Source organism: Orycteropus afer, unplaced genomic scaffold (assembly GCF_000298275.1).
Source record: "Orycteropus afer afer isolate SDZICR_OR568_19922 unplaced genomic scaffold, OryAfe1.0 scaffold00061, whole genome shotgun sequence".
In the NCBI taxonomy this organism is placed as follows: Eukaryota; Metazoa; Chordata; class Mammalia; order Tubulidentata; family Orycteropodidae; genus Orycteropus; species Orycteropus afer.
This window is the reverse complement of record NW_006921648.1, coordinates 10,150,075-10,175,873: the sequence shown is the minus strand read 5'-3', so window position 1 is coordinate 10,175,873 and position 25,799 is coordinate 10,150,075. Positions and strand designations below refer to the sequence as shown.

Genomic DNA, 25,799 nt, shown 5'->3' with positions numbered 1-25,799 from the left:
GAGAGAGACAAAGATGAGAGACAGAGAAATAGAGGCAGAGGGAATGCGAGAGAGGGAGGCAGACGCAGAAGTGGGGAGAGAGAGACCGCCGTGAGATGTGTGAGTGGGTGGCTGCACATCGACTCACTTAGGGAGTGTCGGCCCCTTCTGTACTCTCTTTCAATTCTAAACCACTCCAAGGACAAATTCCTCATCGGTGTTCTGTGTCAGGAGGGAGACAGCAACAGATACAGGCATAGAACATTTTGGGACGAGAGACTAGCCAGGGTTAATTACTATTCACTTCATGGTTATGTTTGAGGACCTTCTACTAATACAGAGATTACTGGTTTTCCTTTAAAGACAGTGATGCAACTGTTCCCTTTAAAATACATTTTTTTCCTAAGTGATTGTTTTGAAAGAAAATTATTAAGTAAATAATCATTCATTGGCTTCAGGAATTTGGCAAGAATCATGGCAGTGGTTCTCACATATTTGGAGCTTGGCAAACACTGACCTGTAAGAGAAGATATGGTTAATTCACTCAGCTGGTCACCAGAAGCTTGGTGGTTGGAGTGTACCCAAAGAAAGGGCTGGTGATCTACTGCCATAAAGATCAGCCATGGAAAACTCTAGGAAGAGAGCAGTTTTACTCTGACACACACAGGGTCACCATGACAGGGTTGACTTGATGGCAGCTGATACTGGTAAATCTCCCAGCCAAGATACCAGCCTCAGGGCTCAAGCCTGGCTGGCTGGTCACCTCCTCTCGCCCTCAGTCCCTGACTCCTCCCAGCCACAGAGGGCTGTGTGCATCCCTGAACACCTGACTGTGTGCAGCCTCCTTGACTTTGCTTGGGATGCTCTTTTCCCCACCCAACCTTGTTCAGAAGGTCTCCTCTATTTGTTACCAAAATCCAGCTCAAACACCTGCTGGGGAAGGACCACCTCTCACCCTGAGTTCACGGTTCCCTCCTCTGTGGCTTTTCCATTCTACTGCATTTGTTTGCACAAATCTGTGAGCATCTTGAAAGCAATGACTGGGTCTTAATCATGTCTTTTCTCTCTGTGTCCAGCACAGGGGCAGACACAATGATCTGTGAACTGATTTGAATTGATAGAAGGCTTTCCCCAAAGTCTGATGTTGTATCTTTTAAATCAGGGCTTGGCAAAATACAGCTTGAGGGCCAAATCTGGCCCACTACTTGTTTTTGTCAATAAAGTTTTACTGGAACACAGCCCCATCCATTCATTTACATATTGTCTATGGCTGTGTTTGCACAGAGTTGAGTAGTTGCATCAGAGGCTGTATGACCCATAGAGCTTCAAATATTTACTATTTGGTCCTAGCTAGAAAAAGAGTTTTTGTTAGGTGCTGCTGAGTCGATTTTGAGTCATAGAGATTCCATGTAACAGAGAACTGGACCCCTAGGGTCTTGGCTATAATTTAGTGGCATCACAAGGGAGTGCAGAGGAGGTATGGACTACAGTGTGACCCTGTCAGAAGGAATGATACCAAAATGACTGTCTATAGGATAGATTTGTGTGTAGTATTGCAGTGGACATATATTATTTTTGATAAAAACATCCCTGTAGTCAGTTACAACAATGTTACAAAAAACATTTTTTATAAGCCCGGCTTACAGGTACCAACATACTTACAAGGCCAAACTCTGTACCCATTTACTTTTTGAACCTTATAGCATACTCTGCTCAGAGCTGTCACTATTATCCAATTACAATGATGCTTCGAATCACGTGGTTCCCTCTGCACAGGCTACAAGCCCATGTTGTTGTTTTCATTGCTACCAGAGTTTTTATAGTCTCTGATTTTGTCAGATTTTCTGGTGTCTCAGCTACAGTATTGTGGTAAACTGTATTTGTGAACCTGTATCAGTAACTCTTTGGCGAATTAAACTATTGAAAGGAAAAGAAAGAAAATCAGAAAAGGCTTCTTTTTAGTTACTAACAATGTTGTAACGAATGATGCTGTAATTCACCGTAGAAACTGATGATGAGCGTCACTGATGAGTCTATATGATCTGGTACGGGAGGTGGTCTGTGGAGGGGTGACACTGTAAGTTACTGCTCTGGGTGACTCCAACCCTTGGACTCGATGGTTATAATTTTTACACAAGTAGATCAACAGGTCTCTCTCCCACAGAGCAGCTGAGTGGGTTCAAATCTTGAACATTTCAATTAACAGTTGTGCCACCTGAGTACCTTAGAAAAACTTCGCTGACCCCTATTTTAACGACACTAATGGTTAAATGCTCAACTGTGAGCTGAAAGGTTGGTGGTTTGAACCTACCCAGATGCCTTAGAAGAAAGGCCTGGCAAACTACATCTGAATGGTCACAGCCTTGAAGACCCTACGCAGCGGTTCTACTCTGCACACCTGGGGTTGACGTGAATCCAAACTGACCGCATAGCAACTGACAACAACAACATTCTAAATGACAACGGACTGCGGACAGGGTGAAAGAGGGGGAGATCCTGGGTAGGTGGTGCCATGGTGGAGGCAGCAAGGTGGGAAGAGGACTGAAGCTGCGCAGATGCCTTCCTGGGAGTCCAGAGCCCTGCCTTCCAGCACCAGCTCTCACTGTCCTGCCACGTGACCTTGCATGAGGGACTGTGGGTAAGTGCACATCCGGAGACAAACCCCTCTCTCGGCAGGGACAACCGAGACACTCAGCATGCTCTGGAGCGGGACCTCGAGGACAAAAGTTCAGCCCAGTTTATTGACGAGAAGTGCTTTAACCTAAAGAACACGTCAGACTGCATCAGCTTCTTCCACGGCATGGAGAAAGTCGACGGCACGTGAGTACGGGGCTTTCTGTCCTCTCCCTCGTGGGGCCAATAGGGATAGGCTTCTGAGTCAGTTCCTGCCAAGGAAAGGTCAAGGGCCATTGGGAGAGATGGGGTGGTTGTCTGTGGATCCTCGATTGCAAGTAACAGAATCCAGTTCTGACTTTAGACAGAATGGAATTTACTGGACTGCTATGTAGGAACCACAGACTCAAGGGGTAGGTGGGAGAGCACCAGGCTCTGACAACTTGAGGGAGCTGGGGTGTAGGCACTGACCAGGCATGTTGTCAGAGCACCACCAATTTTCCACTCTTGCCCATGAACTAATTCTCCAGGGCTACTGTAAGGAATTGCCACACTACATGTTTTAAGCAACAGAAACTTCCTATCTCCCAGTCCTGAAGGCCAGAAGTCTGGGTTCAGGGGTGTCAGCAGGCCCACGTTCTCTCCAAGGCTCTAGAGAAAAATCTCTCCTTGCTCTTCCAGCTTCTGGTGACCCCAGGCACTCCTTGGCTTGTGGCTGCATCACCCCGGTCTCTGCCTCTCTTATCACATGGCCGTCTTTCCCCTGTGTTTCTGTGTGTCTGTCTGTGTCTCTTCTCCTTTTCTTTAAGGACACCCACCATATTGGATTAGCACCCACTGTACTCAGTATGACCTCATGTCACTTAACTAATGACATCCACAAAGACCCAATTTCCAAATAATGTCACATTCACAGGTACAGGGGGTTAGGACTTCAATGTATTCTTGGGGAGTCACAATTCAACCCCTAACATCCCACTTGGTTCAAGATCCAAATTCCAGAAAGACAGAGCATGTAACTGACTTAGTGAGTCACATGACCACCACCGCTCAGCCAGGGGATCTGGGCACCTTGGCTGGCAACTCCACCAACTTCCAAAAGCAAAATGGCTACAACCAGACAGAGGGGGGATGCAAGCTCAGCAGAAAAGCCAACTGATGCCCACTAGTGCTGGCAGCAGGAGCTCTGGTAGCATAGTGGCTAAGACACTTGCCTGCTAACCAGACGGCTGGTGGTTCAAACCCACCAGCCACTCCTCGGAAGGAAGTTTGGGCAATCCTACTTCCGTAGTGATACTGCCTCGGAAACCCAAGGAGGGGTCGCTATGAGTCGGGGCCGACTTGACGGCACATAACAACAACAACAACAGTGCTGGCAGCAGTTATGAGAGGGTAGACCCCGGCCGGAGTCAGGCTGCCTGGATCCAAATCCCAGCATCGACACTTAGACCTTGGGAAAGCCACTTAATTTCTGTGGGTCCCAGTCTCCTCATCTATGTCATTGGAATGAAAACAGTACCCACCTCTCAGGTGGCTGTGAGTAATGAAAGCTGGGCCCATGAAGTCTAAGCAGGGACCCCAGCCTGGAAGAATGAATACTGCCGACATTTATGCGTGCTTGCTGCATGCTAAGGAGCTCTGGTGGTATAGTGGGTAAGGCATTTGGCGGCTAACCAGAAGGTCAGCAGTTCAAACCCACCAGCCATGCTGCAGAAGGAAGATGGGGGTAATCTACTTCTGTAAAGACTGACAGCCTCGGAAACCCAATGGGGGTTTCTGTGAACTGGCATCAACTCAAAGGCAGTGATTTTGGTTTTTGGTTTTGGTTTTGCTGCATGCCTGGCACTCTTGTGTGTGACCTCATTCTCTTGCCATGACAGCTATGAGGCAGGTGCCTTCTGTATGCCTGGCACTGCTGGCATGTCACAGCCTTACAAGATTTCAAGCAGCGTGAACACACACTTTCCCCATAGGGAGTCCTAGGTCTGAGGGAATGGGGGCCTGGAGAGAGAGACACACTGGGTATAGGCCGAGGGGTGGTGTCTTGCCTTGGTCAATTAAAAAAAAAAAAATCTTTAGCAACATAGAAATGTGCTTGGCACACAGTAGGTGTGCAGGAGATATTTGTTAAATGAAAGAAAGAATGAAAAAGAGAAGGGAGGAAAGGAGTCCCTGGGCAGTCGCATTGGCCCAAGTCTGGGATCACTATCTGGACCTTAGTCAACGTCCAAGTGTTGAGATTACCCTTCCTTTATGGAAGTAGATTGGCCCATCTTCCTTCTGCAGAATGGCTGGTGGGTTTGAGCCAACAACATTCTGGTTAGTAGTCAAATGCCTTAGGTACCACATCACCAGAGCTCCTTATAATAATAATGATAGTAGATGTTTTTTACCTGATACTTACTGTGTGCCAGGCATTGTGCTAAGAGTTTTATATGCATCATCCCAGTGATGATAATGCCTGGGGACCCTCCTCCCTCTTCTGCAAGATGGCCACCCCCGCAGCCCTGCCAAGGTGAGCAGGACTTCAGTGCTTGGCCCTCCTTGGCCACAGCTGCCCCTGAGGACTGGAGTCTGGAGGGCTCCCTTCCCAAACAGAAGCCTCCCTGAGAATCTGGCAGCCAGGCCGGCTGGCGGAGACTCCGATTTCCACGCCCACGAGGAACTACCATTCAAAGTCCCTCATCTGGTGACTGGAGAGGGCGCTGCTGTTTGCAGTGACTAACTGCTCCCCAGATGTGCTAGCTCAGGGCTTTGTACTTGGGGTTTTCCTAAAGCAGGGCCACGTCTGGAGGACATGTGGAGACTGTCTGGTTGGCAGGGCTTCCACCAGCGCTCTCACTGGCGTGGATGGATTCATCACTATTAATACCATGGCCTGGCAGAAGAGCAAACACATGTGTGTTGGAAGAAGTACAGCCAGAACGCTCCTTAGAAGCAGGATGATGAGACCATCTTAGGTACTTTGGACACGTTATCTGGAAGGACTAGTTCCTGGAGGGTCAGCAAAAAAAGAGGAAGATCCTCGATGAGATGGGTTGACACAGTGGCTGCCACAAGGGGCTCAGGCACAGCAATGATTGTGAGGATGGCGCAGGACCAGGCAGTATTTTGTTCTGTTGTCCACAGGGTCACTATGAATTGTAACTGACTTGATGGTACCTAACAACAACAATAATAATGATCTGAAACCAAACTCACTGTCATCGAGTCAATTCCTACTTATAGTGATCCCTTTCAGGTTTCTGAGGTGGGAAATCTTTATGGAAGCAGATTGCTCCATCTTCCTTCTGCAGAGCAGCTGGTGGGTTTGAACCAACGACCTTCTGGTTAGTAGTCAAATGCCTTAGGCACCACACCACCAGAGCTCCTTATAATAATAATGATAATAGATGCCTTTTATCTGATACTTAGTGTGTGCCAGGCACTGCACCAAGAGTTTTATATGCAGATTCTCATGAATAATAAATATTTATTGAGCACTTACTATATGGCAGGTACTATGACAAGGGGTTCACAGATTTCATTTAGCCATTCAATAACCCTGTGAGGTAAGTACTGTTATTATCCCTTGCAGAGTTTAGGAGTTCCTGAGACCAATCTCACTTCTGACACAAACTACTAGTTTGGGAGTCCCCAAGACCACCCTGAGGTTCAATAATCTGCTGGAAGGACTCACAGAACTTGACAAAGACTTGTACTCATGGTTACAGTGTATTACAGTGAAAGAATACAGACTAAATCAGATGGAAGAGGCACATATGGCAGGGTCCAGGAGACACCAGGCCAAGCTTCCAGTGGTCCTCTCCCAGGGGAGTCACAGACAGCATTAACTTCTCCCAGCGCCAGACGTGTGACAGGAGACATGGAGCATTATCTTCAGCCCCTCCAGAAGTGGAGCTAAGGCCCCCACCTTAAGTCACACTGCTAGCATAGACTACCTGGCAGGCCCGAGGCCTCCAGATAAGGACACTCTGATTAGGCAGGGAATTCCAACTGTTCAGAGATTACCTCCCAGCAGCCTGGGGACAGAGGCCAGACCTCTCTTTGGGCAAGGGTAAGGGTGGCACAGTGGTTAAGTTTTCAGCTGCTAACAGAGAGGTTGGCAGTTCAAACCCACCAGCCTTGGAAGCCCTATGGGGGCAGTTCTACTCTGTCCTAGGTGGTCACTATGAGTCAGAATCAACTTGACAGCAACAGGTTTGGTTTAAGAATCCCTAGTGGTGCAGTGGTTAAGTGCTCACCACCAGTGCTCTATGGGAAGAAAGATGTGGCCGTCTGCTTCCATCAAGATAAGAGCCTTGGAAGCCCTATGGGACAGTTCTATCTTAAAGGGTTACTCTGAGTTGGATCCAACTCTACAGCAATGGGATGGAAATTCTTAACTGAAGGAGCCCTGGTGGTATCCAAAGAGCTCAGCTGCAAACCTGAAGAATGGCAACCCTCCGAGTGGCTCCACAGAGAAAGAACTGGCAATCTGCTTCCGTAAAGATTACAGCTATGGGCCCTACATCACAAGAGTTAGAATGGACTTGATGACAAACAACAACGACCCTTCTCTGCACATTCCCAGTTTACAAAGAAGACGCTAAAGCTCGGAGAGGTGAAGTGACTGGCCCAAGCTCACACAGCATTTGTATGTTTAACCACAGCTGCTTCCTGCCTCTCCAGCCAAGCCTGCTGTCTTCAAGACTTTCGAGGACATGGGCTCCGAAAGTACCTCCCTACTGATGTGTCTCCTGCTGCGGAGACAGACTGCCTTTGGTAAACTCACCCTGGGTGGAGGTAATTACGTGGGTTATTTTCTCTGGGGAGCTCAGCGGTCTGCACCAAGGGAATGAGAGGAGTCAGAGACTGTGGCACTGAGGCTGCTGTTCGTGACACTGAGCTGTCCCATCCTGCTGCTGTGGATACACTTAGAGGAAACTGGAAGGCCCCGTCTGCTGCCCTGGTCTCTTCTCCCTCTGGCGTCCTGGGGATGATGAGCCTTTGTGTGGCCTTGGACAAGCTGCTCACCTTACTGCACCTTGTGTCTTTGCTGGATGAAGCGCTGGATTGTGTCTTTGTGTCTTGTGTCTTTGCTGGATGAAGCACTGGATGGGACACTGTGGCCTCTCTCGTCTCTGTAAACCTGAGCTCCATCTGTTGCTTGAATTTAACACCTGCAAAGGCCAGACACCACCACCTACAGAGTGAACCCGAGAGCCCAACTCAACGGGACTGCCTTGCCTTTCTGAGACTTGTGTAAGTGTTCTGCCTTTGACAGGGTGCAGTCTTACCATTTTGCATCGCTCATTTTAGTGGGAACTGTTTGAGTTTTCCTTTCCAGGTTCTGGCTTTTGCAGGTTTTTCTGAACATGTTTTTTGAAATGTTAGCTTTACCATGAAACCTAAGTGTGCTCTGAAATCTCAGAAGAGAGACTTCTGTCTACTGGCTGAGAAAGCAGCCTGTTGGTTATGCTAATGGTGGTGGGACTTTTGGAAAAGGATTGCAATAATGGTGGCACAACATGAAAAATGTCATCAATGTCCCTGAGCTGTAAATGGGGAAGTTGTTATGCTGGTGAATGTCTTGTTGTGTATGTTTTCACCACAACATGTCTGTTTTATTTAAGAACTGGAGATTTTCTGGGCTCAAAAAGACCTTGAAAAGGTATCTAGTCTGGCTTACCCAGGAGCTGAAGCCAGCTAAAAGGAATGCATGTCCTTCGTTCCTAAAGGCTTTGCAGGGGAGAAAACTCCACACATTTGTAGGCTGCTTGCTCTAGGATTTACATACTCTGCCAGATATTTCTGTTGTCTGATTGGAGCCCCTTAGGTGTCACTGCCTCCGAGAAGCCTTCCTTGACTGACTGTGTCCATCTCTGTTCTTCCCCCTGGGATCCATTCTCCAGCTGCCCTGCTGTGTGTACTGGAGAGGGGGCTGCCCTCTGCAGACCGTCTCTCCCGGGCTGTCTGCTTTTGGCTTTCAGCCAGCAGAAGGGCATCAGCAGGAGTTGGAGGGCAGGAGGAAAGAGATGACAGGGGATTTTATTCCCTTTGATCCTTCCCTCCTCTTGGCCCTTCATGGCTCCTCCTCTCCCGGACTCTGGTAACCATCTCCTCTTGTCCCGTCAGACCTAGGATGGAGACACCTTCATGCATTCACTAGTCTATGAGCTCCTCAACTCTCCTCATTGGTTCTTTTAACTGTCCCACACCTTTGAGGATGGTCCCTTCATGAACACCCTTCTAAGTGTGCCACATTTCCTTTATGATCCTGACTGACACGTAGTGATCCCACTGCATTCATCTAAATCCTTTCTAGCAGTTAACGTGGTGTGTGAGTCTCTTATTTACTGTCTCTCTCCCTCACTGGAAATTAATCACCATGAGGGCAGAGACCTTGCTGTTCTTGTCCATGGCTTTATCCCCAGTACCTAGAACCATGCTTGGCATGGTAGATGCTCCGAAAACATCTGTTGAGTGAACAAGTCAGTGAACTGGCGTGGCCTTGAGCTCATCACCAAGTTGAAGGACCCTGCAGCAGCCAGTGTCATGCCTCAGTGCCTGAGGCACTTCGTCTGTCTCTGGGTTTTGTGGTGGTTGTGGGGAGTGTTACAGAAAGGAGGTCTTCTCCTACCAGCCCATTGAGTGCCCTGGGGAAAGCCAGCTGCTCTGTCCAGGCTGCAGTGGCCTCACCTGTAAAAGCAGGGTGGGATTAGGACAGTGGTTCTCAGCCTGGGCGACTGTTCTTCCTCCTCCAGGGGACACAGAGCAAGGTCTGGAGATGTTCCCTATCACAGTGGGGGGAGAGAGCGCTACTGGCATCTAGTGGGTGGAGGCCAGGGATACTGCAAAACATCCTCCAGTGCACAGGACAGCCTCCTACTGCAAAGATGATCCGGCTCCAGAAGGTAAAATTGCCCAGGCTGAGAAACCCTGGTTAGGAGTTCTCCAAGGCTCACCACAAGCCCCTGACTTGTATTTAAACCCCTGTGTTAAATTTGCTCTCATGGCCCTTGCAGGATCTCCGTGCCCGAGACCTGGGCCAAATTCAGCAATGACAACATCAGGCACTCTCAGAACATGAGAGCCAACTCCATCCGGCTGCGGGAGGAGGCAGAGAACCTCCTGGAGATGTTGTCGGATCAGATGTGGAAGCAGTTTACGGACACCAATCTGGCCTTCAATGCCCGCATCTCTGAAGTGACAGATGTTAAGAACAAGCTACAGACCCAGCTGGCCAAGGTAAGTGAGACGGGCCTGGGGGACTGAAAGACCCCATCCACTTTGCTGAAACCCACACCTTCCACCTGTGGGTCTTAGCAGCATCTGGGCCAAGTCACCCACTCACCCTTGGAGCTGAAATGGTCTCATTCATCCCATGGTCTGTGATCTTGTCCACCCCAAGGGCTATGAGCTTTCTGGAGGGGCTCCAGCATCTGGGGTGAATCTTGCTCACTAGATGGTGGAGCTTAGAGCTTGGCCTGGCTGCCACAACATTACCCAAGAGGTTGCTGATGGTCCCAGTCCCCTTCACCCTCCATCTGAGGACCATGTGGCTGAACATAGCCCTAGAAAACCAACATGCCTGTCAATCAGATCTGAGCAGACCTGCATCTGCTCATATCAGCATCTTCAGAAATGTAATCCTTTGACTTTCTATGGCTCTGACAGCACAACGATCCACTGTTGAGGATCGAGGTGCTTTCTGAATTTAAGAAGTAGCAAGGACTGCCTGATTCTGTCACCTATCTCTTGTTATACCTCACCCTTTCACTACTCTCTTGCTCAAATGTGTCATGTGGTTTCACCCCTCTGGGATGACTCGTAAGGGGTCCTTTCTGCATGAAATTGACCCTCCTTATTCAACATAAATGGGCAGAGTGCCTACCTGGTGTCAATGCTGTGCTAGAGGTGTTCACCTCATCTGGAAAAGTCCAGGACCCAGTCCACACCTAAGGAGCTCTGGTGGTGCAGTAAGTAAGACATTTGGCTGCTAAGCAGAAGGTCAGTGGTTCAAACCCACCCACTGCTCTGTGGGAGGAAGATGGGGCAACCTACTTCTGTAAAGATTTATAGACTTGGAAACCCAGTGGGGGTTGCTATGAGTCAGAATTGACTTGATGGCAGTGAGTTTATTGTTTTTTGTTTGTTTGTTTGTTTGTCCCTATCTGTACTGCAATTGGTTCACAACTGGCTACAGACACTTACCATGTAAGACCAGGTCTATATGGCTCACCATGTAAGGTTTGGATTACCCAAGGCTTGGGGCCATGTAGATAATAACCTCAGCCACTCACTGACCCTGGGATTTCATGCACCAATCCAATAAGGCCAGACCCCAAACCTTATAGCTTTCCCTGGGTCCTTGTCCTTGTCCATGCGGAGGCACTTCAAATTCTGGAGCATCTCCTGGTCATAGTGATGGTCACCAGAAGAGGGACTGGTGTCTTCTCTGGGCTGAAGCTATTGATGACTACAGAGTTGGCTGCCCCAGGAGTCTCCAGATAGGGATACCCCCCTCAACACACACACCTGCATGGACGTGCCTTTGTTGTTATTAGTTGCCACTGAGTCAGCTTCGACTCCTGGCAATCTCGTGTACAACAGAATGAAATGTCGCCCAGTCCTGTGCCATCTTCATGACGGTTGGTACGCGTGAGCGTACTGCTAAGGCTCCTGTGTCAATCCATCTCGTCCAAGTTTCTCTTGTTTCCATTGACCCTCTCCTTTGACAAGTATGGCGTCTTGTTCTAGCAATTGGTTCTTCCTGATGACGTGTCCTAAGTCAGCAAGCTACAGTCTCTCGTGCTTGCTGCGAAGGAGCGTTCTGCTTGTATTTCTTCTAAGATGTGATGTGTTTGTTCTTCTGGCAGTCCACAATATATTCAATATTCTTTGCCAACAGCACAACTTAAACACATCAATTCTTTCTTGACTTTTAAACTCAAACTCACTGCCATCAAGTCGAATCTGACTTATAGTGACCCTTCCTTGGGTTTCTGAGGCGGTATCTCTATGGAAGTAGGTTGGCCAATCTTCCTTCCGGGGAGTGGCTTGGTGGGTTTGAACCACCAGTCTTCTGGTTAGCAGTCAAATGCCTTAGGCACTACGCCACCAGGGCTAGGGGACTCTTAATGTGGAAGAAAAGATGCAAGAGGACCCTAGAGGGAGGGGTGGTGCCTGGGGAGCAAGACACTGTTTTAGAACAGTGCTGACTCCAACACGTGGGGACTGGGCCCTGGTGGGTGCCACGGTGCTGCACTGATGTGGAGAGAGGTATCCCCTGTTCCAGTCCTTGTGGTGAAGCGCTCCACTGGCTGCTAGAATGCCTTCATCCCCTCTTTAACCCTCACCAATCTCCCTTTAAGCAAAGAGCAGGCCACAGGCAGCAACGGTATCCACCCAGAGTTTATGTAACAGGCTTTTCCTTTCATCCTGTTTCATGTACTTTTATGGTTATTTCTACTTATGGCAACTGACACTGATTTTCCACTGATAATAGTGACATAAAGTTTCACTGAAAAAATAAGTGTATTTGAGTTTTTTTAAAAAAGTGGACTGGTATAAAGAGAAAGATTAAGTACATTGTGTTACGGGTGGTACCAGGATATGGCAGAAATGGTGAGGGTGGTAGGTGAAAGCCAGACACTTGGAAAATAGCCATATAGACTAAGACTACAAAATGCAAACCCATTGCCAAAGTTGAGTCAATTACGATTCACGGGCACCCAGTGGGCTACAGAATAGAACTGTTCCATAGGGTTTTCTGGGCTGTAATCTTCTCGTAAACAGATCACCAGGCCTTTCTTCTGCAGAGCCACTGGGTGGGTTTGAACTGCCAACATTTAGGTTAGGAGCCAACTGCAAACTGCTTATGCCACCCAGGCTCCTCCCCACACATAGACTTCATTGTTGTTGTAGCTACGTCAAATCGATTTTGACTCATAATGACCCTGACTCATAATGACCCCAACTCATAATGACCCCAAGTGACAGCGTAGAACTGTCCCAGAGGATTTTCTAGGCTGTAGTCTTTACAGAAAGGGGCCTGGTGGCATAGAGGTTAAAGTGCTCATCTACTAATGGAAAGATCTGTGATTTAAACACACCAGCTGCTCTGCAGGAGAAAGATAAGGCAATCTGCTTCCATAAAGATGACAGCTTTGGAAACTCTATGGAGTAGTTCTCCTCTGTCCTTATGAGGCTCTGTGAGTCAGAATGGATTTTGCAAAGGTGGTTTTCTTTCCTTTGTTTAAATTTAATCTTTATGGGAGCAGATTGCCAGGTCATTCTGGGGAGCAGCTGGACAGGTTCAAACCACCAACTTTTGGATGAGCCGCAGAGCACTTAATACAAAAAAAAAAAAAAAAAAACCCTCATTGCCATTTCGTAGGGACTCCACTGAGTTTCCAAGGCTGTAAGTCTTTATAGAAGCAGACTGCCTTGTCTTTCTTCTGCAGGGTAGCTGGTGGGATGGAACTGCCCCACCTTTTGATTAGCAGCCAAAGGCCTTAACCACTACACCACCAGAGCTCCTTGAGCACTTAAGTGTTGTTGTTGTTGCTGTTTGCCCTCAAGTCGGATCCAACTCACAGTGACCCCTCCTTGGGTTTCCGAGGCAGTATCACTAGGGAAGTAGATTGCCCAACCTTCCTTCCGAGGAGTGGCTGGTGGGTTTGAACTACCAGCCTTCTGCTTAGCAGTCAAATGCCTTAGGCACCACACCACCAGAGTTTATGTGTGTGTGTTATATGCCATCGAGTCAGACCTGACTCCTAGCGACCCCTCCTTGGGTTTCCGAGGCAGTATCACAACTGAAGTAAGATTGCCCAACCTTCCTTCCAGGGAGTGGCTGGTGGGTTCGAACCGCCAGCCTTCTGGTTAGCAGTCAAGTGCCTTAGGCACTATGCCACCAGAGCTCCACCAGATTTTATAGTAGGATGTTATTAAGAGGGCATCAATCTTTGAGTAGGCCAATTAGACTTACCAGAGACACAAAGTCTGATTGTTTTAGATTCTTCCAGAAACCTGGAGAGTTTAGCTGGGTAGTGCACGTGCCAGGCTCTCCCTGGGTACTGCTGGTCAGCATCCGATGGTCAGAAGCTTCATTTTGGCCAGGCCCGACCTCGCCATAGCCCCTCATGAGAATTTCTCAGTATCCCTCTCCTTTTAACCTAATGCTTCCATGATGCATGGTTCAAGGGAAACAAACAAAAAATCCAAACCAGTTACCATCCAGTCAGTTCCAACCTGTGGCGACCCCATGGGTATCAGAGTAGAACTGCACATAGGGCTTCAGTGGCCGTGACCTTCACAGGTAGAATGCCAGGCCTTCCTTCGGAGGGACCTCTGGCTGAATTCAAACTACCAACCAGTCAGTTAGTTGTCCAGGACTTAACTGAGTGCTCCACCCAAGGGAGTCTTAGTAAACGGTGGTTGAGTGAGTGTTTTGCATCACAGGACAAACACTAGCACTCCAAGGTTGAACTTGGCTAGTATAGTTGGCCTTGATGGAGACTTTTTCTTTTAACAGCTTTATTCATAGTTGGCATATAATTAACTGCATGTATTTAAAGTGCCATTTGATAAGTTTTGTCATGAAACTGTCACCACAGTCGATAGAGTGGCCACACCCATCACCTCCAAGTTTCCTTGTGCCCCCCTGTCATTCCTCCCTCCTGCCCCTCACCCACTGTACCTGGCCACAACTGTGGATGCTTCCTGTTGCTATAGAGTAATTTACATCTTCTAGAATTTTCCATAAATGGAGACGGACAGTATGTACTTTTTTTTCACTTGGCTTTCTTTCACTGAGCATAAGCATTCTGAGATTCATCCGTGTTGTTGAGTGTATCAGTACGTTATTCTGCTTTATTACTGGGCAGCGTCTTCTGTGCTACTGTACTGTGTTGCTGGAACACAGTGCTTATATCCTAAGGCTACTGTATTGTACAGGTACACCACCTTGTATATAGTGCACAGACAGTCCACAGTTTAAGGCACCTAGATGGCACAGATGGTTATGCGTAGGCTACTAATAAAAACTTTGGTAGTTCAAGTCCACCAGAGGCTCTTCAGGAGTAGGACAAAAGGTCTCAGTCATTGAAAACTCTGCGTACAATTCTACTCTGACACGAGGGGTCACCATGAGGCAGAACTGACTCAACAGCAACTGCCGTGGTTCACCCCACGATGTATGTATCCATTCGCCTGCTGATGAACATTTGGATTTTCCATTTGAGGCCATCACAAATAAAATTGCTATGAACACTTCTGCATATTGTTGTATAGACTCGTACAGCTTTTTTTTTTAAAAAAAATACTTTGGTATGAAATGGAGATTTCCATGAAAGTCCAGATTTCCAGAATCTCTTGAAAGGTCCAAGTTCACATTTTTGGCGAGGAGCAGTAGGCAGCGGTTAGGGGCTGCTGCCTCTCTCCCGGGATGACTCAGCCCCCTCTCCCTGTTCATCATGGCCCACCTCGCCCACTGATTTGCTTGCCTGCTTCCTGTGGGCCTGGGTGTTTGCAAGTTCTGCTTTCAGCATCCGAGGAAAGTCGGGGAAGCAGATGTCTGAAGAAGCCAGACACGGAAGAGTTTAACAGAACACAGAAGTGCCAAGGATTTTAACCTTGAAAGGCTTTCCCTGGACTCCTTTGGGTTTTTAACTGACAAGTGGCTGTTAGCACCAGCAAACCCTTTCCCTCCCAGGATGGCCACATTCCTCTCCTAATTGCCCTGCAGGAAGGTGGTACATCTAAGAGGTAGGGGCCCCCAGACTGCAGCTGAGTCCCCAAGCGCCAGCCGCCAGCCTCCCTGTTTGTCCAAAGAAGTCTGGAACCCATTCTGGAGTGGGAAATGCTTTTGTGCTTTGCAAGCAGCCGGATCCCTTCCAGAGACATGCCTGCAGCCAAGCCACCTCCTGCTGGTTTTTAAAAGTGGCCCAGGCCTGGGAGAATGGGCCTGCTGGCCTGCCACTGAGCTGCTCTGGGAGTCTGGTGACAGGGACGGGACTGGACAGGCTTTAATGACATTGAACCCTGGTGAGAAAGCGACTCTAAGTTCTATTAATCCTGATAGTCTCAAAGGGCAACACTCAGTGTGGGTGTTGCTACTAGTTACCAGTTGCGTGGGGTCCACCTTCTTCCTGGTGACCCCATGTACGTCACAGTAGACTCTGCCCCACAGGGTTTTCAATGGCTGATTTTTTGGAAGTAGGTCAGCAAGCCTTTCTTCTGAGGTGCCTCTGGGCGGACTCGAGCCACTAACCTTTCAGTTAAAAGTTGAATATATTAACCATTTGTACTACCCTGGAACCCCACTGTGTCCCAGCCATCTTCTAACCGTCTTCCAAGCTCTGATTTGTCCCCTTTTGGTTCTCTGCCTGCTTGCTTGGTTAGAAACACTGCCCAGCCTCACCTACATTGTGGCTTTAACACCTGCTTACCTCCCTCCTCCTGGGAAGCGCTGGTGGCACAGGAGTTAGATGCCAACCAGAAGGTGGGTAGTTCGAACCCACCAGCTTCTCCATGGGAAAAAGATGTGGCAGTCTGCTTCTGTAAAGATTTTCAGCCTTGGGAACTACATAGGGCAGTTCTATTCTGTCCTAAAGGGTTGCTATGGGTCAGAATTTGACTCAACAGCAGTGGGTTTGGGGTTACCTCCTCCTAGGAGCCCTGGTGAAGCAGTGCTTAAGCGCTCATCTCCTAACTGAAAGGTCAGCTATTTGATCAGCTATTTGACCTTTTATCAGCCTATATCTAGGAGAGAAACATGTGGCAGTCTGCTTCTCTAAGGATTACAGCCTTGGAAACCTTACAGGGCAGCTATGACTGGGAATCAACTCATGGCAATGGGTTGGGTTTGGTTTACTTCCTCCTGGTCCAGCTTCCTCTTCCATCTTGGTATTCTGCACCCCCAAGTGAGCCACATAGTGCCATGCAGGTAGCTGGCCTCGATGCTGGCTCAAGCCCTTCCTGGCTCCGTGGCTGAGGGCACACTGCCCTCTGCACCTTGGTTCCCTCTGTCAAATGGGGACAGACAGTTGCAGAGTAAAAGCAGCAGCACTGGTCATCTAGTAAGTGCTTGCTGAATCTCAGCTCTGAATACCAAAAAAAAAAAAAAAGCCACAGTCTGACCCACTGCATGGAGGGATCAATCAAAGTGACTAAGAGCCTGGCACGTGGAATCCAAAGACGAGGCCTGAGTTTGGGAACGGCCGAGGGATCATGGGACAGTCTTTTCTGGAGGCCAGGAGGCCGAGATCAGGTTTGGGCAGGGTTGGTCCTTCCTTCTGGGGTTCTGAGAATCTGTCCCAGGCCAATCTCCTTGCTTCTGGTGGTTGCCAGCAGTCCTTGGCTTATAGACGCATCCCTCTGATCTCAGTCTCTGTCTTCACATCACCTTCTCCCCTCTGTGTCTGTGTGTATTCTCTTCTGTCTATTGTAAAGCCACTCTCCTTGGATTTAGAGTTGTTCTAGTATGATCTCAATCCTTACTTTGTTGTATTGTTGTTAGGTGCCACTGAGTCGAGTAGCACCGCCTGATACAGTTTCCTAGGCTGAAATCTTTAGGGGAGCAGATCGCCAGCTATTTTCTTCTGCAGAGTGGCTGGTGGGTTTGAACTGCCGACCTTTAGGTTACCAGCCACGTGCTTAACCATTGTGCTACCAAGACTCCTTAATCCTGGATAGGCCCTTACCTTAATTATATCTGCAAAGACTGTTATTCCAATTAAGGGCACATTCTGAAGTTCTGGATAGGCATGAAGTTCCTGGGGATGCCTTTCACCCCACTATCGTAACTGATCCCTGATTGAAGGTTTGGGGGCAGCCCTGCACACAGCAAATCTATTGGTGCCATTTTTCCAACAGCATGTGCTCACTTCATGTCTCTGTGTCACATTTTGGTCATTCTCACAATGTTTCAAACTTTCTCACCATGCTGTTGCACACTTAATAGACTACAGTAGAGTATAAACATCACTTTTATATGCACTGGGAAGCCAAAGACATTGTGTAACGTGCTTTATTGCAGTATTTGCCTTTTTGTGGTGGTCTGGAGTATCTCTGAAGTCTGCCTGTAGTTGGCTGGGGTGAAGCTTGGGCATCAGACCTTTTAAAAGCTCCCCAGGGGCCAAGGGGTGGGGGTGGAGGATGAACGGCGAAGCACTGGGTACTTTTAAGGCAATGAGACTGCTTTGTATGATATTGTCATGGTGGACACATGATATGAAACGTTTGTGTAAACTCAGAGGCCTGTACAACAAAAGACAGAACTGTAATGTGAACCGTGGATTTGAGTAATAAGAATGGTGCAATATTCGTTCATTAGAACAACTGTATCACAGAAATACAAGGTGTTACAGGAGAAACAGTGTGCAGTCAGGTGGGCAGAGATATATGGAACCCTCTGTATTTGCTGTACAATTTTTTTGGAAACCAAAAACTATAAAAAACAATAATTTTTTTAAAAGTCTCCCCCAGCATACCTCATGCACTGCCATCCCCCGCCTGTCCACGGAAGCCTGCGTCTTGCTAGGATGTTGAACAGGTTTCAGCAGAGCTTCCAGATTAAGACTAGGAAGGAAGACCTGCTGATGTGCCTCCGAATACTAGCCAGTGAGAGCCCCGTGGATCACAACTGCCCGATCCCCAACCCTTTATGGGGACGGCACAGGACCAGGCAGTGTTTCCTCCTGACGCAAGTGGGGTTGCCCTGAATCAGAGCCGGACTCCATGGCGACGACTCATAACACGAATTGTTGGGGGTGTTTGGGATGCAAAATCAGCAGACAGACAAACCCGTAAAGGCCTCCCAGGTGATTCCAGGAAGCAGCCAAGAGGAGAGCCAACGATTGAGAGTTCAGGTCAGAGATCTGCCAAGCATGGTCCTTGGACCAGCAGCATCAGCATCACTAGGGAACTTGTTACAAACGCAGATCCCAGGACCCGACTCCAGACCCTTAGCATCAGGAATGCCAGGGGTGGGTCCTGCAGTCTGAGTTTTGACAAGCACTCTTCCAGGCGTATCTCCCAGGTGCAAGCACCCAGCAAGAGTTTGTTAACTCCCTCTCTCCCTCCAGTAGGTATTTCAGAGCACAACCTGTGTGCTCAGTGCTGGCCACACAACAGTGGACAAAAAAGCGCTAAGAGAGCGTATGTTCCAGGGTGGGGGGAGGGGGACAAATAAAAAAATGAGTAAACACACAAATAACTGAAAATCAAGATAAGGGTTAAGAACACCCCCAAAAAAACCATTGTCTTGAGATAATGCTTAAACGTTAAGCCTGAAATATACCCTTAAGTCTTCTTTAAACTTAATTTATTAGCTTAAACAATGTCGGTCTTAAACACTGTACTCTTTGAAGAAGTACCTCTATGGGATGAAATGGACAACAGCAATTCGAAAGACTAGATTGGAAACCCTAGGCTCAGTGAGTTTATATGAACGAGGGAGGGACAATTCAGATAGGGAGGAGGAGAATGTTTGCAAAACTCGATGTAATCCACGTAATCCGTGTCAGGAAGTGGCATATGATCTAGAACCAATGGTAATGAAGGAAGAAGTCAAAGCTGCAGTGAAAGAACTGGCGAAGAACAAGGCTCCGGGAATTGATGGCATACCGATTGAGATATTTCAACAAACAGATGCCCCATTGGAGGCACTCACTCAGTTATGCCAAGAGATTTGGAAGACAGCTACCTGGCCAACTGACTGGAAGAGATCCATATTTGTGCCCATTCCAAAGAAAGGTGATCCCACAGAATGTGGAAATTATAGGACAATATCATTAATATCGCATGCAAGTAAGATCTTACTGAGGATAATTCAGAAATGTTTGCAGCAGTATATTGACAGAGAACTTCCAGAAGTTCAAGCTGGATTCAGAAGAGGACGTGGAACAAGGGATATCATAGCTATTGTCAGATGGATCTTGGCTCAAGGCAAAGAATATCAGAAGGATGTTTACTTGTGTTTTATTGACTATGCAAAGGCATTTTATTGTGTGGATCATGACAAATTATGGATAATATTGAGAAGAATGGGAATTCCCGAGCACTTGATTGTACTCATGAGGAATCTGTACCTTGACCAGGAGGCTGTCGTTCGAACAGAACAAGGGGACACTACATGGTTTAAAATCAAGAAGGGAGTGCATCAGGGTTGTATCCTTTCTCCACACTTATACAATCTATATGCTGAGCAAATAATCCAAGAAGCTGGACTTTATGAAGAAAAACATGGTATCAGGATTGGAGGAAGAATCATTAGCAACCTGAGATATGCAGATGATACAACTTTGCTTGCTGAAAGTGAGGATGACTTAAGGCACCTACTGATGAAGGTTGAAGAATACGGTCTGCAGTATGGATTATGTCTCAATATAAAGAAAACAAAAATCCTCACAACTGGACCAATGAGCAGCATCACAATAAATGAAGAGAAGATTGAGGTTGTCAAAGAATTCACATTGCTTGATTCTGCAATCGATGCCAACGGAAGCAGCAGTCAGGACATTAGACGACGTGTAGCATTGGGAAAGTCAACTGCGAAGGAACTGTTTCAAGTGCTGAGGAGCAAGGATATCTCCTTGAGGACTAAGGTGCGCCTGACACAAGCCATGATGTTTCCAATCACCTCGTATGCATGTGAGAGCTGGACAATGAATAAGGAAGACCGAAGAAGAGTTGATGCTTTTGAGTTGTGGTGCTAGCGAAGAATGCTGAAAGTACCATGGACTGCTTAAAGAACTAACAGATCTGTCCTGGAGGAAGTGCAGCCAGAATGCTCCTTGGAAGCAAGAATGGCCAGACTTTGTCTCACCTATTTTGGTCATGTTGTCAGAAGGGACCATTCCCTGGAGAAGGATGTCATGCTTGGTAGGGTGGAGGGTTGACGAAAGAGGGGGAGGCCTTCAACGAGATGGATTGGTACAGTGGCTGCGATGATGGGCTCGAGTGTAGCAGGGATTGTGGGGCTGGTGCGGGATCGGGCAGTGTTTCGTTCTGCTGTGCATGGGGTCGCTATGAGTCGGAAATGACTCGATGGCACTTGACAACAACAACAACCGTGTCACTGAATTGAACACATAGTAGCTGTTGAACTGGTGTATGCTTTGGTGTGTATATTTCAACAACAACAAAGATAGACAGACAGACAGACCCTCCAGGCCTGAGGCGGCTGACGGCCATAGCCTCCTCTCTAGCAAGGAGCCCCTTTCCAGATCCCTCCAGGACTTTCAAGACCCTTGACCCCAGACAGCCTCTCAGCAGCTGTGTGTCTGGTCTGGTATCCTCTGAAGGCAGCTGGCTGCCTCTGGACAGAAACCATTGTGAGTGGGGCTGGCCCAACTCCAACCTCTGGGGCTCTCAACCTAGGGTGAGTGTACACCCAGAGGACATTTGGAAGTGTCTAGACATTTTTGTTTGGGGTGGGAGGGTTGATTCTGGCATCTGGTGGGGAGGGGTCAGGGAGGCCATTTACAATCTATAGCACACAGGACAGCCCCCAGCACAGAGAACTATCCAGCCCCCCAATATGTGCTCTGGGGGCTTCACATCCTGAATTCCTGGTGAAGTCCCCTCCCAACACTGCCTCACTCTCCTCGCTCCTGGGCTGGGCTGCACCTCGAAATCTCCCAGCCTTTGACTGGAAAATGGATTCCAAGCTGCACCCCTCCCCACTCCTGAGCTGGGGCAGCAGCCCGGAGCCAGGCATCTCCTTGGAAACCCCTTGGCCTCATGCAATTTGGAAAACAATAAATTTGCAAGGTTGCACAAAGTGTCCAGAAGCCGAAAGGCAGCTGAACTGCTAAATCCAGCTCTCTCCTCCACCTCAAAAGTCATTTCCTGGCCTTGGGAACTTTCTCCGCTGTCACAAGACAACACGCAGGCAGATAGTTTTTCATGGCAAGCAACCTTGCCAAACACACATCCCCCTTGCAAAGCCTCTGGGTGGATTTCTCAGCCAGGAATACCAGTGCACTTTTCCGCTGAGTTGAGGCTGGTTTCAGACCTGGTAAGCAAAGCGCCCTTCCCATCCCACCATAGTCAGAAACCATTCCCAGCACTGACCTCACCTTTCAGCACTGGGGGTGCCAGGCAGGGTGAGGGTGGTGGTGGAGCTCTGCCCTCAGCTGGTCCCCCACAAGAGGTGATGGTGGAAGACCATGGTTTAGTTTACCATCCTGCTGCAATAGGAAAAAGAAGAAAATAATTAACCATAACAACTAAAGACCAATTAGCTCACCGTGTGCAGCCAGTACTCTGGGTGCTTCACTGAACTCATCTTTCCCTCCGGCCCTATGGGGACAAAACCCACTGCCACCGAGATTCTGACTCATAGTGACCCAATAGGGCAGAGTGCAACTGCCCCATAGGGTTTCCAAGGCTGTAAATCTTTATGGGAGCACACTGCCTCATCTTTCTCCCGAAGATTGACTGGTGGTAGTTCCAACTGCTGACCTTTTGATTAGCAGCCCAATGCTTTAACCATAGTGCCACCAGAGCGCCTAGGCCCTATGGAGATGGGACCGTTATCAGCCTCATTTCACAGATGAGGAAACTGACAACAGTGATCTGCCCAAAGCTCTCCCCACCTACCCAGGCCTGCCCAGCTCTGAGCCACGATTTGACTCCAAGTGGTCTTGATTCAAAGTCTGTGCTTTAGGGTTATATGGGCACCTCCCCACTCCCAGGCCCCACAGCCCAATAGCAACAACAGTGAGAACAGTTAACTCCAGGGCACTGGATTACATGATTTTGAAGATAGATCCTTTTGAATCTCCTCAGAAGGAAGATGGGGCAATCTACTTCCGTAGTGATACTGCCTCAGTAACCCAAGGAGGGGTCGCTATGAGTCAGGTCTGACTTAACAGCACATAACAACAGCAACAGTGATGGATGTTAGAGGTGGGGGTAGGGGTGAGTGTTTTGTTTTTTTAAGTCCAGGTGCAATTTACTTAACACCAGTAACCATTTGAAAGCAAACAATTCGATGGCTTTTAGTCCACTGACAATACTGTGCAACCACTACCTCGATGTAGTTCCAACACATTTTCATCCCCCAGAAGTAAACCCGGAACCCAGTCAAGCACATGTTCCCCAAACTTCGACCCATTTACCGTTCACTTTTATGGTACAGTAACACCCATAACAAGCATTTATTTAATAGTTTTCTTATTTTGAACCTAAATACACAGACTGGTTTTCTCCATAGTTGCTTTTTGAAAACTTTTTCAAAAATCGAGTTACAATACGATAAAGGACGAGACTGAATGAATGTTAAGTGTACAACTTGAAGTATTTAAGAATTCATATATATATATATGTATGTGTGTATGTATGTATGCCTTGTAATCACCACCCAGTTCCATTGTTCTCAGTTGGGGAGCAAATTTCCCTCTCGGGACATTTGGCAATGTAGTTGTCATGTCGGGGTAGGGGTCTGCTCCTGGCATCTCGTAGGTGGAGGTCAGTGATGCTGCTAACCCTCCTGCCATGCCCAGGCCAGCCCTCACCACCACCACACACAATTCCTGGTCCCAATGGCAGTGGTGCCAGGGCTGAGCATCCCTGACCTAGATTGAGATACTAGACCCTTAAAGCTCCCAGAAACCGTCCTTGAAGGGGAGCATCATCTTGACTTCTACCCCCATTGGTTAGGTCAGGCTGTTCTCAAAATTCATGTATGTGAAATCATACCATACATTCTTTTTGGGGGCCTAGCCTCTTTCACTCAACATCACATCTGTGAGGTTCACCCCTGGTGCTGGGTCTGAGAGGAGCCTGTGGCCCTATAGTCCCTAGTAGCCTTCTGATGTAGGACTGTCCCTCATTGTATCATCTTCCTGCTGATGGGCCTTCAGGTTGTTACAAATGTTCTTGAACATTCGTGTACAAGCCTTTTGATGGACATGTGCCCATGTGGTCTGCTTAGTCCTGGGTCACTACTTTCCATACTGGACCACATGCCTCCATGTTGCCTGGGATTTCTACAAACATTTAAATGTGGTGGAAGACTGTAAAAGACAACTTTCTTTATATAACTGGCTCTTAAGTCACCTGGCGCGTGCGTGTGCGCGCATGTGTGTGTGTGTTCAGTTCTTAAAGGTGGATTTAGTTCCAAGTTTGTTTGTTTGCTAAGAAAGATAGTTCTTTCTCCAGGAATGACTCTACCTTCCCTGTTTTATGGAACTTAAGTTAGCTGCAGACAAATTTTGTCAATGAATCTGAGTTTCCCTTTGGCTTATGTTTAAAATAATAGTAAGACAAAGGATCCCAAAGGAAAAATCAAAGATTGAACACTGTCAGGGAGAGGGAGGGATTCAAGACAGTTGTACAACACGATGTGCACACTATCTCTTTTAATCCTCACAACAACCTGGTGGGTAAGTTGTTATTGTTACACCCATTTTTCAGACAAGAGAACCAGTGTTCTGCGCAGGCTCCGAGAGCTAGAAGGGCTTCAGTAGATGCTGAGGACATGAGTGCATGAGGCACAGAGAGGTTAAGTGACTCTTTTGAGGCGACTCTTTTGAGGCACACGGTGGTGATGAGGAAGAGGAGTGCCTAAGGCATTTGACTGTTAGCCAGAAGGCTGGTGGTTCAAACTCACCAGCCACTCCTCAGAAGGAAGGCTGGGCAATCTACTTCTGTAGTAATACTGCCTTGGAAACCCAAGGAGGGGTTGCTATGTGTTGAATCAACTGGATGGCAGGGAGTTTTGTTTATTTATTTATTTATTTATTTAAAGTGACCTGTCCAGGCTGCACTGCATAGGCGAGGGTTGGGACTGTCAGGCAGTGTTGACAGCAGGCACCCCTCTGCTGGCCCAGCACAGACCTGGGGGCTGGGTGAGAAGGAGGTGAGCAGCCCTCTCCCCGCCCCTCTTCACTTCCCAAACAGTTTGTACTCCTGGGCTGGGCAGGGTGGGCAGGGCCAGCCACCAGGCCCAGGATGCCCGAGACTCCTCCCATGGGGTGACCCCATGGGCCAATCCCCAGCAGCGCCGCCCAGCCTCCAGGAAAAACCAAGCTGAAGGGCCCCTTCCCCCCAGTTCTCTGGCTTTGTGGGAGCAGAAACGTTAACATTCCTGGGGAGGGGGCTTGGAGGAAGTACCCAGGGCAGCCCCTCAGAGCTAGGGACTAGGCGGAGAGATGTGGGTTCTGTATGTGTGTGTGGGCACACGCATGTGCTGGGGCTTTCACACACCCATGTATGTGAGAGATGTCCTCTATCTAGGGAGTGTGGGGATGGGGGCGAGATGACCTTGTGGCACTCCCCAAGGTGTGTTTATGGGATAAACGCACAAGCACAGGCACACACTATGGGAAGGAAGGGGTGCAGCTCCATTGCTCTGAGGGTGCCGGCGAAGGAGTGTGTGTGTCTCAGCTTCGCAGTGGGCGCAGCAAAGGGTTGACATTCGCTGAGGCTTTCAGAACGCCTTTTCTGAGGCCCTGCCAATCATCAGTTGCCTGATCTTCTCACTCAGCCCCACCTCCACCCAGGGGGACAGGGATGACTATGATGCCTGGCTTTTACTGGGGAGGCTCTGCGAGCTGAGGACACTTGCCTGAGGTCACCCAGCTGCCATGGACTGCAGCTAGGATCCGGACCCCAGTGGTCTGGTGCCAGCATCTGTGTTCATGTCTTGACCACACACCCTGTGGTGAGCGTCATGCAGTTAGGGAGCAAATGTTCATTGAACGTTTCCTGACTTAGCAACACGCTTGGCGCCCATTCATCACTATTTGAAGTCCAAGATGTGATGACTTTCCAGGCATCCATGTACTAGGCACTGGGGACTCAGCAGTGAGCAAAACAGATACAAATCTCTCTCCACATGGAGCTTATGTTCTAGTGGGGGCAGTGAAGAACAAGTAAAGGACCAAAACACACAGCGTGTCAGCTGGTGTGAGGACAAGAGAGACAGGCAGGCAGGGACTAGGTGACCGGGAGTGCTGGCCATCGAGCCGTGATGATCATGAGTGGTCTGGGCAGTGCATCAGTTGGTATCCAGAGAACTGGAACCTACAGGATAATATAGAGCCCCCATGGTGCAATGGTTAAGCACTTGGCTGTGAACTGAAAGGTTGGCAGTTCGAACCCACCGGCACCACTGAGGAAGAAGAAAGGCCTAGGTATCTGTAACAATTACAGCCCAGAAGACCACTCTGTCCCATGGGGCTGCCAGAATCGACTCAATGGCCCCTAAC

At 48.4% G+C, this 25,799-nt stretch overlaps 1 protein-coding gene across 1 annotated transcript in view; it reads left to right on the top strand.

Moving 5' to 3' along the window:
- TEKT5 (tektin 5) overlaps positions 1-25,799 on the top strand; it is a 51,228-nt gene that overhangs the window by 13,735 nt on the left and 11,694 nt on the right. The window contains exons 3-5 of the mRNA XM_007939621.1: positions 1,447-1,456; positions 2,656-2,799; positions 9,600-9,822. Of these exons, the coding sequence (XP_007937812.1) occupies positions 1,447-1,456; positions 2,656-2,799; positions 9,600-9,822 (377 nt within the window). The remainder of the gene's footprint in view (positions 1-1,446; positions 1,457-2,655; positions 2,800-9,599; positions 9,823-25,799) is intronic.